General features: G+C 33.0%; 1 protein-coding gene across 6 annotated transcripts in view; it reads right to left on the reverse strand.

Moving 5' to 3' along the window:
- Positions 1 to 19,534, reverse strand: part of LOC114268316 (endoribonuclease) — a 59,793-nt gene that overhangs the window by 37,808 nt on the left and 2,451 nt on the right. For 4 of the 6 annotated variants that reach the window (XM_082892114.1, XM_082892115.1, XM_082892113.1 and 1 more), the window contains exons 2-4: positions 7,827 to 7,977; positions 7,602 to 7,673; positions 4,041 to 4,120 (exon numbers count right to left, since the gene is read on the reverse strand). In XM_082892114.1, the coding sequence (XP_082748240.1) occupies positions 4,041 to 4,120; positions 7,602 to 7,673; positions 7,827 to 7,904 (230 nt within the window). In that variant the 5' untranslated portion in view covers positions 7,905 to 7,977. Of the gene's footprint in view, positions 1 to 435; positions 554 to 2,164; positions 2,291 to 4,040; positions 4,121 to 7,601; positions 7,674 to 7,826; positions 7,978 to 19,534 lie in introns of those variants that run through there. The other 2 variants (XM_082892118.1, XM_082892117.1) reach the window with 2 other exon arrangements.

The raw sequence follows: 19,534 nt of genomic DNA on the forward strand, positions 1-19,534 counted from the left end.
CCCCAATCTCTACAAGTTTCGATTTCCTAAGAAATGTTAATAATTGTGTTCTGAGGCTAGTGAATTGATTTCACAGCACTATCTATTATTGGCAGTGTTTCTTTGAGACGTATTTTTTAAAGTGCGGGCACTATTCATTCTTCACTTTTATTTTCTTGTGAGTCCTACTTTTGAAAAGATTGTTGATAATCCAGACAAATCACTTTTTGTTCCCCATAAGATAAATTGGAATGCATATGTACCACTCCAAGTTAAGCATTTGTTTGGTTTTTAGCTCATCGGAAGCTCGATATCAATTACATGATTTAGAGACAGCCACCAAGTTTTTTTTTTTCGATGAGCAACAAAAAAACAAGAGTCCGAAGAGAAAATCAAGGGTGCAAGTCAACTAAAAATTGATGATTAAAGCAAAATTATACATCATGCATAAGTCACCAATCCCTACCAATTAGATACTTCAATCTCAACTAATCACATACAGAGGAATTCCTTTGAGGGAGAAGACACTGATACCCAAAAAATGCCAAAAACCAAAAAGCACGGATAAGGACATTCACAGAATATAGGATGTAATAATTTCAAAAAAAAAAAATCAAGCTTCAAACACAGTGATGACAGAACATTTAAAAAAATAAAATAAAATAAAATAAAAAACTTTTCATATATCTTTATTTACTATGTATATGAATATTAGAACCAAATAATCAAAATAAAAAAATAAAAAACTAACATCAATTCAACATGAAATAACCACTCAATCTATAATTTAAGCTTTATTCAATACAAAAATAATAGTTTATCAATCATAAACCATGAAATCAAAGTTGTATTTACCTTCATCAACATCAGAATTTGTGTATGTGATACTAATACAAGAAGACAAGTTTTCCTATAATCACTATTAAGTAACCAAAAAAAAAAAACCACTTCAATAATCAAACAATAATTTAGAATGGCAATTCAACAACTTCAACATTCAAACACCAATTCAGAAATTAAGAAAGAGAATGCTATTTATTTGTTCTGTTTAAAGAATGCGAGAGAAAACTACATATTGATTGATTAACACAAACATGTTTACATAGTGGCGACTGTGAATTTATGAATTTTTAAGAACATGATAAAGTAATGGAATTGCCAGTGTTTTTTTTTCGTTTTTTGGATCAGCAACAAATGAAACTTCATTAAAGAAGAAAATTTACAACAAAGATGACAAGGAGTCCTCCAAAAGAAACAAAAGCAACAGAACAAACTACACCTCACACACTACTCTGCAATCTGAAAAAATGAAAAAGAAACGGATTGCTGAAAAAGAAACGGATTGCTTTAAAAGGAGACGAAATGGAAACCCAAAAAGATGCCAAATGACAAATTCTATCCCATAATGACTCTAAAGTCTCAAACTTATCGTAAAAAATCCTAGCATTCCGTTCCAACCATATCACCAGTAAAAGTGAGATAAAAAACAACTCTCCACATCGCTTTCGCTTTCTTGTACAAGTTGTCAGAGTCAGCCAACAAATATCTACCAATTGAAAATGCTGGACAAACCAAGAATAAATTATCCAAAGATTCCTCATTCCTCGTGCACATGATACACCATTGAGGACAGAGATTGCGATTATGGCTGGTAGACTTGGTGAATATACCATTGATACACCACTTGGTGGACTCTTCATCCTGTTTTAGTACCCTTCATACTTTTTTTCTTATATATATATATATATATATTAACCAAAAAATTGTTTATAATCGAAAGGGAAAAAAAGGCTGACCCTGGCATAATCCTACAGTGATTTGAATTTCACTCAGTTTCTTCCATTGATGATCTAATTGTAGTACTAGTCACAACTCCGTCATATGTGTTCTTTATCACAAAAATAAACGCTTTTGTCACTCATTTTCTCCCCGACACCTTTCATATATTTGTCCAGACACTTGTTATAAGCTTTTTTCAAATCTACGAAAACCATTTGAATATCTCTCGTATCCTCCATGTACTCCTCTGTTAATCTCCACCTCACTAAGTTCATTGTTTCCACATGTCGAAATTTTTTTATTATTTTATTATTCCTAAAAGGTCATTATTGTAATATTTTACAGAGAATATTATTATAAAAAAAAAATAATAATAAAAAGAGAGAGAGAGAGAGAGCCCTAATACTTTTTTCTCCCTTCTCCACGTAACGCCTCTCTTTTCCTTCTTCTCCCTTCCTCTCTTCCCTCATCTCTTCTCTTAATCTTACATTACAGGTTAGTCTCATCAGGAGTCCTCCGAGACTGGTCAATTGCTCCCTGCAGTAGAAAAAAGTGAGGATGTAAAAATAATATATACATATAAACAGCTCTCCAGGGTCAACTTGAGATGCTAATTCTTCCCCTATTTATTGTTTTTCATTCAGGTATTGGTTGTTGACTGTTTGCTTTTTGAATTTTTTTGGGGAGTTGGTTTGCTACATTTTTGTTCGGAAGTGTTGTTGCCTACTTTTTTGGGGAAGTCAGGTCTCTAGTTTGCAGGACGGCAGTTTCTAAGCCTCTATTTCTGTGATTTGCTCCCACATTAGCAGCTTACTACTGCAGAAAATCTCCTTTAGACTTTTGGTGATCTGATTTTTGCTTGGAGATTTTGTGTTAGCCCAAGGAAAGTGTAATCACTCAACAATAAGCCACGGGCCATCAAAATTCAACTGACAATCCTACATTGCAGATTACAACAGTGACCTCTCAACAATCAGTCACGGGTCATCAAAATTCAAAGGATAATCCTACATTGCAAATTACAACAGTGAAGTTGAATGGGCATAATTATCTACCTTGGTCTCCATCTGAGAAGTTGTTTATCAAGAGTAAACGGAAAATGGGTTACATTACAGGTGAAATCACAGCCCCAATCTTTAGTTATGTCTTGGCTTTTGAATTCATGTAACCAGAACTCAATAATGGATATTTGTTTATGGATACAGAAAAGGAGGTTTGGGATTCACTTGCACGGACTTAATTAAAGAAAGGTAATATGGCACAAATCTGAAATGTCCAATTCAAAATAGTATGCAGGGGGATTCTTCGGTAGCTAAAAAGGCATTGTTGTAACAATTGTCAGATGCACCCCGTGGTCAGTGATTGGAAAGAAAGCCCATGATGTTTTTGTACTATGATTGAATGAAAGATCTACACATTCGAAGCATCTTTTTTGTCTTGAAACGGTAAATCTTATTTTGATGGGCATCTGTAGCCCTTTCTTTTGAAATCCACTCACTACTCACATTGGGAATTGTATAACTTAAATTTGGAAGATACATTTGGGCATGTATTAATTACCGTGGATGATTATTTCTTTTTGTATTATGAAATGCATGGATTTAAAATTGCTTGTATGTCAACAGGGTGGTTTTGCTAAGGCCTATATGTCTGTTGGCCCAACTTACTGTGGGCATGCCATTGAAAATTTTCTTTAAACATTGGATCTAGTTTTGACCAAAGAGTAAACCTTCAAACAAAAGTTACTTTTTTTAGAAGAATGACCCATGTTCTACACAATTCCTTAACATAAGAGGATCATTTGACTTTTATATACTCTTAAATTGCACACAAGGCAAATTACTTTGATTGTTCAACTTCCTTCAAACCGCTCACATGGCATTATCAAATAAATACATCTTTTGCATAATGTTTTAAAAAACCCAGGCGTGACAGTACTCTACCACATTTTTATACAAAGGAATTACAAGGAAGAAATTATGTTCAATAACATTTTCTTTTTTTCCAAATGGTATAGTTGTCCAAACAAAGCAACAACCAAGTTTCAGAGTTTAAATTACCAAGCTTTAAGAAGTTTCAAAGTTAATACAATACTTATCCAACATATTCTGGTTGACAAAGTAGCAAAAGCAAAGAACTTATATGGGCCAATATACAACAGAAAGTTACCATCCATGATACTGGAAGTATGATAACTTTATCGGTCATGTAAAGAGCAAAGATTGTAGTTTCCCCTAAATAAGAAAACTGGTTTAATCAAAGCTTCCCACTAAAGGACTTGCCTTGTGGATCCTTGTATTCGCCTTCGGAATAATGGCACTCCCATGCATCTTGCATAGCTGACGACTATCTGGTGCCCAACCTGAACAAAAAGTTCAAAAGTGCGAAGTAAATAATAAGCAGGAAAAATAAGTGAAAAATAGATAATTACAGGTTCTCCCTTGAAATAAAAAGTGCTTTCTCTGAATGCCAAACACTCACTTGCAGCAACCAGACAACAATTATATTTGCACAAACATGCACATACACAAGCATACCCACGCACATAACACATTCAGACATCTACTCGGCGCAATCAAATTTAACATCTAAAGAAACAAAAATCATTTGGAAGTAATCGTCGTCAAAGCTATTTCATCTGCAGTTTAGTTCCCCTCAGCAGCAGCAATTCCAACAAGCAAACTGTCAATAAGAACTTATTTTTGCTTCTTATAGCAAGTACTACGTAGTGAAAATCGGAAGTAGATTAAAGTTTTTGAAGATCATTGAACAGCTTCTTTTTTTGATCAATAAAAGCAACTTCATAAGAGCATCATCAAGCCGATGCAAAAGAACACAAAAGGAAAACCCCATTTGGGGAAACCCCCTAACCATCTAACCAATTAAATCATCCAAAAAATCTAAAAAGCCAAACTGTAACAACCCGACCCTCTCATATGCTTTAATTCCCTCAATATATGTGTGATTAGATGTGTGACTATATGCTTGATGTGAGATTCCATGTTTAAATATGTGAATTACGTGTTTATATACTTGTATCTGTCGATTATGAGAAAATCTATTGAAATTACGATCTTTGGACTGAAAATTGAAAGCCTTAAAGGTGCGATAAACTAAAATTGACTTTACCGTTATGATTTGCATGATTTTTAGAACATAATATGAAATTTTGTAAAAATTTGATTTGCAACGAATTAATTCGATTTAATTAGTCTAAAACCTTGGTTAGGCTTGGCTTAGGCTCGGCTTAGGCTCAAATAAGTTTAACTCTTTGTTTAGGCCAAGTTTGGGAAGTCTCAAAAAAGCTAAAAAGCCAAAAAGTTACTCAAACAGTTAAAAAGTTATCACTATTCACCAAAAATCAACAATTATGGCTGCACAACTCCCAATACTAATTTTCCCCTACACATTAATTTATACAATTTTTTAATACACATTTTTTCATAAAAAGTCGAAAAGTTAACCCAAACATTCATATTTTCAACCTCAACTTTTTAGTGTAAAAAGACATAAAGTACACTTATTTAGGACACCTCAAACAACCCCTTAGTATAGATAGAGATGAGCCTTATATGAAACTTGACTCAACAAAAACATAAAAATATCTCCTGGAGAGTATCTAGAGGGAGAAAGAAGAGAAAAGAGAGAAAGGGAAATTCAACATAGGAGCTTAGAGCCTTAGAAATGCATTTGGAAAGCTTGAATTTGTTGGATTTTCGAACTGTACAAACAGACCCCAGAACCACACATGCGGGGCTCACAGCCGCACGTGCGAAAAACAAGGGAAGCACTCGAACATTCTAAAATAAAAGCACGTGCGGCACATCTTTCCGCACGTGCGGTGGGGTTCTTCCACGCGTGTGGGGAACAGGGAGAAAAACTGCATCTTTTTGTAAATCTTTTCGACCCTCTGAATTTGTTAATGTGTATGTTTAAGCCCTCTAAAATGCTTCAAGATAAATAGAAATTGAACGAAACGGAAGAATGATTAAAGAGAAGTAGCTAAGAAAAGATGAATTGCTGATCAAGTTGTGTGTGTGCCATGTGTATGTCACTCGCTGGAAAGGACCGTTGCACGACCAAATCACTATGAGTAATAGTAGTGTAACGATATGTTATGATTTATGTATTTTTGATCGTGAATGGCATACGTTATGTAACTTGTGTTTTGATTGGAATGATTGAGCATTGGATTGCAATGGCATACGAAATGGACTCGAGGTCGTTCTGTTTCTATTATGTATGATGGGCCCGAGGCCGTTATGTCTAATATGGATTGTTTATGACTAATGACCCTAAGGCCGAGGGAGATGGAGACACGCTGATGTTCCATCTACCCTATAATGTTCAGAACAACTATTGATATGTTGTACCTAAGGCCGTTCTGTATGATGTTGAGCCTAAGGTCGTTTAGTATGATGTTGGGCCTAAGGCCGTTCCATATTATGTTAGGCCCAAGACCGTTCCGTCTTATGTAGGCCCAAGGCCGTTCTGGAATATGATTATGGATAAGACATGTATATATTGTATATTTATTCTTCAAGACATATGCTCATTCATATGAACCTCCTTACATTATTATTACTCACTGAGCCTTGCTCATTTCGTATTTTTATATATATTTGTAGGTGATCAGCTCAGAGGCCAGCCCTAGGTCAGCTTCAGGAAACCTTTGATGGACCTGTTTTGTTAAGCCTCCAAAGTTGGAGCCTTTTGTCTTTTGAGGAGTCCCTTTGATGTTACATTCTGTTAAGTCTTTTGGTGACTTTTATTGGATACATTGTCAATATGTAATTTTTGGGCTGCTAACTTTTTGTATATACCTACATGACTCATACTTGTATGTATGGACTATGTATGTGAACTCTCTATATATGATATGATGTTTTAAAATTCTGGCATTTAAGCAATGCTCAATGGACGTTCTGTCATTTTATTTGCTTCCGCTCAGGCCCCATTATGATAAATTCTTTGTAATCTGTTTAATGCCGTAAGTAATCAAGAGGTTATTGGCCGGTAATGAACCAAACTTTTAGGGGCGGGTTTGGGTCGTGACACAAATACATCCGGATCCACCTTCCATTCAACCCAACTATACAAAACTGTTAACAACCGATTCTCTAACCAAAAGGCAAGATGATGCACCCCTTGAAACGTTCAGCGATTCTACTCCAACCAAACCAACCACATTAAACATAACAGCGGTGCCAAAGCCCAAACTTTCTGCCGTCATTTCCCAACCCAAGCCCCCCTCCAACTTCAAAGCACCTCCATGACCCCCCTGGCTGAACCCAACCATTTATGTTTAGCTATCAATCAAGTTTACTAATAGTATGTAAAAAAAGAAAAGAAAATTGGATCCTTCTTGACTTTGACATTCATATTTATGATGCCAACATAATTAAAGCCAAATTATTTTTTTGTTTATTAACCCAATTTCTTTGAACTTTTTTACAGCCAATAGTTGCCAATGTTCAAATCAACACTCATAATATGAATTCTAACTCGAACGGCCATGGACAAGTCTGGTCTACAAACACTAAAACAATATCTAGATGTTTATATAGACAAATACATAACTGTGTCTCAAAAAAAAAAAAAAAAAAAAAAAGTATTATCTAATGTTGAATTTGCAAATTCAAGTCACCCAATACCTGGCATCAGCTGTTAGTTAATGTTGAAATTAACCAGAATCATGATATATAATCAACAAAAGACAAGAAGAAATCCCTAATTCCTGGTAGTTAGTTGATGATGTATTTGTTCGATTATATCTATAGACAAGCCTTATATAAACGTGAATCTGCACAATTAAATCAACAGAGTTTACACTTGCTGCTCACCGTTTGGTACATGTAGCTATCAAGCTCATCCACGGAATCATCGATGGGTAACAAATTCGCCAATGCGACAATCTGAATTGCAAATAACACGAAAGTTAGATTGCTAGATATATATATATATATATATATATAGAGAGAGAGAGAGGGACAGAGATTGTGAAGTGTAGAAAATAAAAATAAAAAAAAAATATATATATATATAAATGAAGTGAGAGAGTGAGAGACCTCGTGGCCATATTCAATGCATTTCATCATGGCATAGCAGCTGTCCTTGCCCCCGCTGACCAATCCCACAACCTTCATCTCTCCCACTGGGTGTAGGGTCGACCCTGAGTTTTACAGGGCTCGAGGCAAACTCTTACGAGGGGGCCCCCTTCTACATGTTTACCACACAAAACAAAAAAAAAGGTTCATGTAATATGGCAAATACAAAAACTAAAAATATATATTGCTAGTATCCACAAACATCTTGCTTGTATATATAAAACTAAAATTTACTTACATATATTAAGACAGGAAGAAATCATTACAAGAAATCAAAATGACAAAAATCTAGTCATGTTGCTATATAGTTCAGCAAAATCCAGTTTACAATAAAATATCACTTAACATTACTCTTCTTGCATTTTTAGCTACAAACTTACTAATTAATCTTGTATAATCTAATTCAGCTACCATATTCTTTGCAATGGATAACAAAGCTAATCCATTCAATCTTTCTTGCGACACGGTTGACCAAAGGTAATATTTGATTAACTTCAACTTTGAAAAGCTTCTTTCTCTCGAGGAAACTGTAACCAGTATGGTCAACAAAATTCTATAAATAATCCATGCATTTGGGAAACAACCGTCCATTACTTTAAAATAATTTACCACTCTAATTGGCCTCTTGGTTTCTTTCGGCAAAACTTCTTTCAAGACTTTCAACTTTGAAAATAGATCTCTTCCATCAATATCAGAAAGTTCATCATGTTAAAGAAAATCTTCAAGATTAGCACGATAAGTCATCAAACATTCATCACTGACAAAACTTAACTTCTTCAAATCAAACAAATCCCCAAAAGTTTCTTCATATATTTGAAATTGTTGAAACCTACTCTTAAGTGAAGAAAGAGCTTGATCTATTATAAATATGAAGTAATTAACTCTAAAGGATTCTTCTAAAGGATTCTTTAGCTATGTGTGTCTCCTCTTCACTATCATTCTCATCAAATTGCTTCTTTCTATGAATGACACATTTTTCACGAATACTAGATCAATTTCCATTAGAGTTGCAGCTTCTTTAGCTTCAATCATAACCACCAAAAATTTTGTTTCTCTATACTTTTTAAGGAAGGTATTGAATCCTTTTAATTGATCTATAGCAATATCACTATGCATGTCTTTACTTTGAAAGGTTTTGCTAACTGAGTTGACTACAAACAAAAGATTGTGCCGAATAACCATACCAAGCAAAAATTCAAAATTTTCAAGTTCATATGATGCAAAGGACTCAGCTTCACTATTGTTTCGGGTTCATCACTAATATTTGCAAAATAAAGTAAAGCATCTCTCATTTGTGGAGCTTGGTATCTTATTGCTTTAACACTTTTGACACGACTTTCCCACCATATTTGTGACAACAACTTAAGTGTAAGACCTTCCACATTAACTTCTAAAACTTTCCGCTGGTTTGGAGAGGATGAAAACAATAAAAATATACGTTGTACCACTCAAAAAATATGGAGACAACTTTGGAACAAAAATTAGCCATATCACAAGGTGTAAGGTTGAGACTATGACAACCACATGGTGTGTAAAATGCTTTAGGATTTATTTCAAGTAGTCTTTTTTATACACCTTGTGTTTCCCTTTCAAAATAGAGGTTATCATATCCTTGCCCTCTTATATCACCAATATCAAGTTGGAGTGCGTGCAATACCTCTTGAAGTACACTAAAAAATACCAACCCCAATGTATCATCCCCCGTTAAAAATTCTCAAAATAACTCTTCTATCTTTACTGGACTAGTTGAAACATCCACAGATCTGATCACAAGAGACATTTGTTCTTCATGAATAATATCGGGAGTACAATCAAGTATAACTAAAAAATATTTCGCATATTTGATTCTTTTCACAATTGTACTTTTGATCTCACCCGCTAATATCTGTAATATCAGTTCATTTTGGATTTAGTGATGAAAATAATGGTAATGAATTTCAGTCCTTTTGATACATTAAATGTGCTCTTGCATTACTGGATCAAATTCAGCAACCATTTCAATTAAGCTTAAAAAGATTCCATTACTTTCTTCATAAATCTCATCATTGTCTCCATAAAATGCTAAATTATTTTTAGCAAGAGTTTTCACAACAGCAATTATCCTTAATAACAGTTGTTTCCAATGTTCTCTCTTTATTGATTTGTTCTTGAACACTTCTATGAATTGTTTCATTCTTTGGCAATCTAATTTCCAATTCAATCCATTTGTCCAGGCAAGTAATGTGCTCATTGCTAGGTTCATCACTTCTAAGCACGCGCCCTAGATTCTTCCAAGCTTTAAATCCATCAGTAGCAAATATGTAACGAGATGTAAACGAAAGATGAGAGAATTCTGAGGAATATACACACTTCATTTCTTAGGCTTCAATGCCATTTTATAGAATACAAAACTTATAATAATAAAAAAAATAATTATAAAAAAAACTAAACTAAAAAAGCCTAATCTGAAAAGTCTAGTCTTAAGTCATAAGCCATTATTTACAAAAACTATTCTAAGGCAATGCCTACAAAAGGCTAGTCTGTCTAGTACATCTTTTTTGTACATATTACATATTATATTATACAAGTTCAGTCTCCCTTCCTCCTTTTTGAAAAAGAGAAATTGTATCATATAAGATTTGGTTCATCTTATCTTTTTCTTGTTATCGCATATGCTACCACGTGTGCTACATAAATTTGCAGTCGATCAAGTATATCTGCAACAAGTCATCATAGGCCCACTATGCCTCCATCATGTTGTCTAGATTGTGCATGAAGACTCTATCTTCAGATAATGGAGAATCTTGTGCTTAACTCCATTCCTATGTTTTGTAAGCTTCCACTTCATCGGCTTCCATAGCCAAACATAAAGGACGATCTAGCAAATTTCTTATTGCTAAATTGTTGAGGAATTCTTCTGCTTCACGTTATTGTTCAGCAGTTCTTGTATATGAAATTGGTTCCATAGTAACAAATAGTCTTCCGCAATTAGTTACCGTGAAAGGCAATACACTGCAACTTTTTATGCTTCGTGCAACTTGGGACAACAATATTAGACTTTCTATCCAATATTATGCAAGACTTAAAGATTCAATTAGTCCATGAGGATTAACAATATCACCTTTAGAATTTATTAAAGGTCCTTCATGAGCGAACTCTGATTCTTCAATCTTTTTCAAATACCAAATCTGATATAGTTGATAAAATTTCTCTTTCACGCCATCCAATGGTGCTAGCAATCCAAAAAGTGAAATATTTGCTCCATTTGTAATTCTCTTTTAGGAAAATCTCTCCATTGTACATGATGAGAACTTTGAAGAATAACTTGATTAGTTATTCCCCAATCAATTTCTTCAGAGATCTTCCAATCATTATCTTCATAGAACCATTCTTGGGTATCTAGAAATAATGTGGTCCTTGGAATATCATCTTGTAAATTGATTTTATTAACTGATTTAAAAAGAATTTGTTTAATTCTTTCATAATGATGTTCCACTTTATTTTAAATGATTTTAAAATTTTCATGAGGAAGAATTGTTCATGCTTTATCAAAAAGACAAATTCTTCTGATTATATTAAAAGAAGGATCTGAATATTCATGGTTTATGATTTTAGAGCTTTGAAGAAAAGTATTTATCTTTTCAAATCTAAAATCTTGATCCCAATTCATTTGTTTAATGAGCTAAAAACAAAGACTTTGTTACTCATTTATCTTAGTGGTTTGTTCCACTAATTGAAATGATAAATTAGACATCTGTGATCGAAAACCTTTTTTATTTTCTGAAATGTGAGTTTTCCACGCACCATTTAATTCATCATAAATTTTTCTGGGAATACCAGGATTAAAAAAGTCTTTAATTTCATATTCATCTAGTTTTGATTTCCGAAATTCAAAAGGAATTTCATTAGTTTGCTGTTGCTGAAATATAGGCAATGCTGGAGCACTATAGAAAGCCTTTTTAGCTTTCGCCAGATTGTCATACGCTTGATAGTTAGCTCCAGAGAATTTCCAAACTTGCTTATGATAATCCTTCCATTTTGCGTAAATACTAGGTTGTCTACCTAAAAAAACAACATAAACCTTTTCTAGTTTGAGGGTTGCTTTTTTAGCAATTGTCACCCATTCTTTGTCTGACTCAGCGGGCTGTTTACCCTTGTTCATGGCTAAAAAGACAAAACACTAGTATAGTGATTTTTGCAAGAAAATTATTAGTTCCTTTCAAATGTTCAACATCAAAATTATATGTAGCAATTTCATTATACCATCGAAGTTGTCTACCTTCTTCAATATTTTTCTTGTTAACTACAAAATCTTTTACTGCTTGATTGTTCGTTCTAGCAATAAAGCATTCAAAAGCAAGATATATGCAGAATCTTTTTAAAGCAAGTTTTATTGCTAAAAGTTCTTTTTCAAAAAATAATATATCTTGTTTCAACAAGTTGAAATTTACCAGAGTTGCATCCACAAATTAATTCATGTTTCAGAGTTTTTATGGAGATATGTTTTTTCTTACTTTTAATTCCATAACTATCTATTTCTTCTCACTTGGTCCAGAATTGAGAAGGTGTTGTTTTCAATACACACCACAACATAAATTTGAGGCATCAGTTTCAAGGATGATTTTATTTCTTCTCACTCGGACGAAATTATGCTAGATCTTTAACATAATTTCGTCCATAATTAAGAATTCCTAAAAAAAACTTTGAAACTGTTTTACTTCAGTTAATTCATCTGGAAATTCTTTTACTTTTCAGATAATATGTTCGTGAAGCATTAATCTTGTTGAAGTTAAGATTACCTAAGAACTCAATTTCTTCTTTCTCTACTTCAATCTTTTTAGGGGAGAGAATAATTCTATGTTTTTGGAATTTATTACATAATTGGCTAAAGATGATTCTTGTATTCTTCCCCAGATTTGCAAAAAACAAGAATGTCATCTATATATGCCACACAAAAATCTTTAAGGTCATTAAAAATAGAATCTATCCATCTTTGAAAGATTTGTAGTGCGGTATTTAATCCAATTGGCATTACATTCCAGCGGTAATGTCCTCTTGGAGTACTGAAAGCAGTCAATGGTTTTTGACTCTTTTGTTAATTGTAATTGCCAGTACCCTAACTTACAATCAAATTTACTAATGACTTTTGATCCTAGGGCTAAGTTTATCAAAATATCTTTTTATAGTACCCATTGAATTCTACATGTTTATTAAGCCTCTTATAGTTGATTACCATCCTGCCTTTTCCCCTTTTAATTTCTGCATGATTTCTAACCATAAATGCAGGACATGAATCAGGGCTAGGGTCACTTCAATAAGTTTTTTCTCAAGAAGTTCACCAATTTGAGTTTTGAACTCATCTATATCCTAGTGAGTATCATGGCAGGCCCTGAGTTTCCGGGGGCCTAAGGCGAAATAATTTTTCACCAATAATTTTTCATAAAAAATAAAAATTACCCTATTTGGTTTAGAGTTTTCAAAAATAATTATCTGAGTTTGCAATTCATATTTTTTTTTATATGTTTTGTATTTGGCAACTTTTTTTTTATAAAAAAAAAACACAATTATTACAGTTTTTAAGCGTATCTAAATTAGATGTATCTACAAAATAAATAAAGAAAAATTGCGCAAAATATTTAAAAAATACTAAAAAACACATAACTGGGCCATAAAGAGAAAAAATAGGCCACATAGAATTAGGCTAACGACTAATACATATACATATATTTTATATTTTATTTTTTAAATTGCGCTAACAACTAACACTTGTAAATATTTTTTAACTGGGTCTTTTATCAATTGAGCCAAATAGAATTTTTTAGGCCCTTTAAAATAGCCTAAATTAATTAAACAGAATTGGGTCATTTTGAATTTTTAATATAGTACAAGACTAATGAATTTAGAGGCCTTTTTTGGGCCTAATTTTCAGGGCCCTAGGCACAGGTCTCACTAACCTTAGCCCAAGGCCGGCCCTGGCAGGTATAGATCATCGGTTTTAGCCTAATTATTATATTAGGATCTTTTAACTAGAAACTACAATATCTTGGACTACGATACCATAGTTTCAAAGAATTGTCACTAAATTTTTCATCAAAAAAATTTATAAATCCAATGAGATTCATCAAGAGTGTATGGTGTTAAGTCACCATAAAATTTTATGTACGGTGCTAAGTCACCACTCTTAGTTGGCAAGAACTCTCGATCACACATGTAATGATGTTGTTCCAACAAAAGAATTGTTACCAATTGCTAATTGAGAGTTAAACTGATTGTTTTATCAGCAAGCATTATTGGTAAATATGCAAATAAAAATTTATTTCCTAGAATGAAATCTCCATGCATATTTGGGAAGCACAAAACTTTTGAAATAACAATTTTGTTGTTAAACCAAACAGTTATGTTTTTTGCTGTAAGAATTAATGGAGGTGTCTTCTCCACTAACTCCTTTAACTGAGAAAAGATGTTTCATTAAAATCCATTTATCCTCGGGTATAGCATTCATTTTACATGTGCGGTGGCCCCAGTACCAAGTAGAACACTGAGACTATATTGTTTGTAGCCTTTAAAATTAAAGGTTCCCAAAACATAAGTATATTTTCACTTTCCTTGGCTAGAGGCAAAAATTACTTCATCATGTTTTGTTTGATAATGATAGATTTGAAACATTTTTTGTTCTTCAAATCTATAATGTGTTCTTGGCATAAAAGGGATTTGCACTATCTTAATACCAATAGGTTCTGTTTGAGAACTACTATTATTAATATCTTGTGCAATTTTTAATTTATTGAACTTTTTCTAGTCTGTTGATAAATTTTGTGTTGGTTGTTTTAATTGTGATTTCTTATACACAAATTACTGCCAAACACCTACATTTCTACATTATTAACAAATTTTCTTGCCTCATCTGCTGTTAGTTCAGAAATTGACCAATTTCTTGGAATTTCTAAAGCTGACCAATTCATAAGTTTTGGTTGAATTGTTGTTTCATATGGCTTTGGTTCCCACATGTCAACTATTTTTGTATCAATTGATTTAATTGATGTTTCATTCCTATATTTTGTGCTTTTAAACAAATCCTAACAACATCTTCTATATTAGGATCATTTACAACCACAAAGAAACTTGGTTTTATGTTAAACCATACTATTCCATTTACTAGATTAGAATGTACTCCAATAATTGCTCTTATTGGATCCTAAAATCTTTTATCTAGTAAGACTGCTAAGATGGGAGTATCAGTACCTTGTCTAACCAAAGCAGTGATTTTTATCTGAATTAATCCTATATGAATATATCTTAATTCATAATTATTTTTTTCCATCTAGCAATTTTCTTTTTGTCAAATAAGGTTACATCAACATACCCTTCATCTGTAAATTGAGCTCTTGTATTTCCATGTTGCTCAAATATTCTTACTAACGAAGGCTATTTTGAATTTTTTTTAATTTCTTCTTTTCGGATTTCTTGAAATATTTCATACTTGGCCAATTGTTCTTCAGTAAAGATAATTTCTCCAGTGATATAATCTCCTAGTCGGAATTTTCTGATTCCTCAGGATATTCTAGAATTGTATTCATCATAAAAATGTGTTCTTCATCCTCATCCAACGAATATTCTTCGCTTGAAATTTCATACAATATTTCTTCAATATCTGAAATTTCTTCACAAAAACAATTTTCAAATTCTTGTTCTTCAACAACTTTTGTCATCTTTTTAGCACTTGTTCCTTTCTAAGGACACTAAGGTCATGTTTGTTTGGGTGGACATGAGCTTGGGATTGGACTAATAGTCCAATAAAATTATTAATCCAATGTTTGGTTAAACAATTGAAGTACGGACTAATTATTTTAAACTTGACTATTAGTTAAGATAGGATACATAATCCAACGGATTCGTAGTCCTAGGACTATTAGTCATGGGAATGCTAATCCAGTCCGTCCAAACAAACATGTCCTAAGGTGCATAATGTCCTTCATAACAAATATAACATTTACAAGATTTTTTTCTTGTTATAGATGTTTTCAGGGCCAGCCCCTAGGCCAAGGCTAGTAAGGCCTATGCCTAGTGCCCCACAAATTATGCCCAAAAAAAGGCCCCCAAATTCATTAGTCTTGTTCTATATTAAAAACTCAAAATAGCTCAATTATGTTTTATTAATTTGAGCCAGTTTAAAGGGCTTCAAAAATTCTATTTGACCCAATTGATAAAAGGCCCAGTTAGTTGTTAGCCCAATTGAAAAAATAAAATATAAAATATATGTAGAAGTATTAGTCGTTAGCCTAATTATTTTTGGCCTTTTTTTTTAACTCTCTTTATGGCCCAATTGTGTGTTTTTTTAGTGAATTTTTTAATACTTCATGCAAAAAATAAATAAATATTTTGTAGATACACCTAATCTAGATACACTTAAAAAATGTAATATTTGTGATTTTTTTTTTAAAAAAAATATTACCAAATAGAAAAAATATTTTAAAAAAAATACGAATTGCAAGCTTGTAAAATTATTTTTGAAAACTCCTAATCAAACAGGATGATTTTTTTTTATTTATGAATATCTAAAAGGCCCCCGGAAAATTATTGCGCCTTCAGTCCCTAGAAACTCAAGGCCGGCCCTGGATATTTTTGAAGTTGTTTTTCTTTTCTTAACATATTGTTTATAATTAGAAAAAAAAAAAAAAATCGTTTACCAAGGTTTCCATTTAAATTTCTTTTTCTTAATTTTATCTTTTCTGTTATAAGAAGGTGTGCAGCCAATTTTCCAATTTTCTAGTAAAATTTGGTCACAACAATTTTTCCCTCTCGCAGAACTGGTGATTTGATTTTTTACATGTTTCTTTGCTTGTAAAGTTAAGCACTAATTTGCTATCAATCTCAAAACAAAGTATATCCTAAATCCAAGATTATCACTTTTTTTCAATTTTTCTAAAATTTAGGATAATTTTTTAAACTTAAATCATCCCATGGGTTCGGGAGTTTATGAAAAAATGATCTAACCAATAGGTATTTTGTGGAGGATCTAGAACATAGTAATATTTTTCAAATAATGTCACATATTCTTCATATTGACAAATATTACATAGTTCTAATTTGGCTAGAGCATAATTGGCATCTTCTTGCAAATTAATTTCACCTGAATAGCCACAGATTTCTTTAATTATGGTGACAAAATCACTCAACATTTTATCAAAACTTAAAAAGTTTGATAAAAGAGTTGTCTTCTGGTATTTCCCATAATCAGATTTATCCCATTGTCTTAGCCATTGCAAATAATTTTCTTGTAGGGTTGCTACAATATAATTTAAGAACCTTTCTTTAGTCCATGTTGACTTATAATTTGTTATTAAAATAGCCATGGATTGTGTCCAATCATCAATTGTTTTTAACTAATCTTTGAAAGCAACTTGTTAAATCCAAGTAAGTACCATGTTGGGTTACTGGATTTTTGTTTAAATCATCTTTTCTTCGGTAAGATGGTTTTGGATCACTAGGTTTAGTTTCACTAGTGGATGTGTGTTAGCACCTTGACATTTGGGAGCTGGTGGTCTGACCTATGTTACTTGGAATGTGGATTAATTTTCTTTTAACTATTAGGCATCCAATTAAAAAAAAAAAACAAAAAAATTTCTTTTCGTTGTTCATGTTTTTGTCTTGTCAAAACTTAACTCATCTTAGATTTTTTTTGGTCGGCGAAAGTCAGTGGCTAGTCATTGGATTAGCACCTCGAAGACTTGAAACTCACCCCCATACACCTTGCAAGAAAATCTTGCCTTCCCATTCCACTCCTAAGAGTGGAACCCAAGACCTCCCTTCCTTAGGAGAGACTTGGCAGCTAAAGGGCTAGCCAACTAGGCTAGAGCCCTTTGGTTAACTCCTCTTAGATTTTAGTTCAGTATATTTAATTTTTTTTTTTCTTCTCGTAAAGTAACATTTAAGGAAATATTGGAAAAAAAATACTTTTGGGAACGCCTTGGATTACTAAATTTACTATTTTGGAACAGAAGTATACCATGTTTTAGAATGTGCATACCTATACGAATTTCACTAAGGTATCAGCATTTTTGGTAACATAGGGTCTGACATTTGGTGGCACCATGCACCTATATCAAACCTGGAAAAAGGCATAAGGGAGGCATGCCAATGTAACAATTTGGGACACTCAACCCTTGGACAAGTGTGGGCAACATGGTAGATGCAAGGCATTAACATGACCTGAATGCTGGGTTGCAGCACGCTTGGGGGTTTAACATAATCAAATGATTTGACTTGGCTATATAACAAGGCATGGTTGGCACTTGGTTGGTTAGCAAGGTACATGGGCTTGGCCAAGACCAACAAATGGCACTTGGGGCTTGTTTGGCTGGTGGCATGAGCAATTCGAATTGTCTAAGGTAAGACAAAGGCGTCCTTAAATATAGGGGTGGTTATGGGCAGAACAAGGCATGTTGGCAAGGGACAAGGGAAGGCTGAAACGTAGGAGAAGTTGGTGACAGTTACACTTGTCTGTTTTCAAATCTGTCCTAAACCCTTTGGCAGTTGGGGTGTCAACTGCCATGCCATGTGACATATGTCCCTTATGTTTAGTTGCATGTTTGAATTTCAAATATTCTGATTGTAGCCTATGTATGGGCATGGCCATGGAAACTCGAAAATCAACAAATGTTTGAGAGTTTGGCATTTGGCTTTCCTTTGTAATTGTTGCAGCAATAATAAAGGTTGGGCTTTCCATAATTGTTGTGTTGCTTTATCTTAAGTGCTTGACAAACATTATTGAGTGTGTGCACATTGGCTGAAGTGTTGGGACTTAGGGTCATTGCAGGAAAAACTTGAGAATGAAAATTAACACTGTGACACTGTGGCTAGTGCCATTTGTTCGGTAGTTTTTATGAACACATTAAATTCTGGTTTTGCTTCAAATTAATGGTTCATCTATTTTTCTTTTACCTTTACCTGTGGTTGCAGGTTTGGTTTCCTCATCAGAGGTTTCAGAGTTTGAGGAGATTTTAGATTCTGAGGTCTGTTCGTCCTTGATCACCACACTGGTTGCATTAATGAAGTGAGACGAGGAGTCATCATCAAGAGTAAAAACTTGATACCCAAAATGAGTAAACAAATTTCCATTCTCCAAATATAATTTTTGAATTTCAGTAATCTACTTGTTGCGTTCTTCAACAGTTAATGTTGGATCTGCATAAAGTTTTTTTTCCAATACTCAATGACTTAAACAAGATTTCATTCTTCTTTTTTGTAAGAAGAAATTGAACTTCAATGACGTTTATTTCGTCAATTCCATAAAATAAACGAGGTGTTGAGGTATCCTCAAAAGATCTCAACCTTCGTTCTGTTCATTCAATAAATCTAATTTTGTCATTAGATTTTCCATTTATTTTTTCATTTAAATCTATATTAATTATATTACCAAGATTTCTAACATCTTGTTCTACATTTACTAGAGCTTGATGCAAAACATCTAATTTCTTATCTATATATACAATTCTGTTTTTTTGTTTTTCTGTGGTTTCAAACCAACAAGAAAATAAATCACACGTACCATTAATAGTAGAAGCTATAGCAAGTAAACTATTACTATTACAGTTATCTATGTGCATACTTTGTTCAAATTCAGATTCTATAACGTTCTTATTTGTAGCTATACATCTAATATTTTCTTGTGTATTTTTTGCCATATTAGT

The sequence above is a fragment of the Camellia sinensis genome, chromosome 10, assembly GCF_055761805.1.
Source record: "Camellia sinensis isolate YWXY chromosome 10, ASM5576180v1, whole genome shotgun sequence".
Taxonomy (NCBI): Eukaryota; Viridiplantae; Streptophyta; class Magnoliopsida; order Ericales; family Theaceae; genus Camellia; species Camellia sinensis.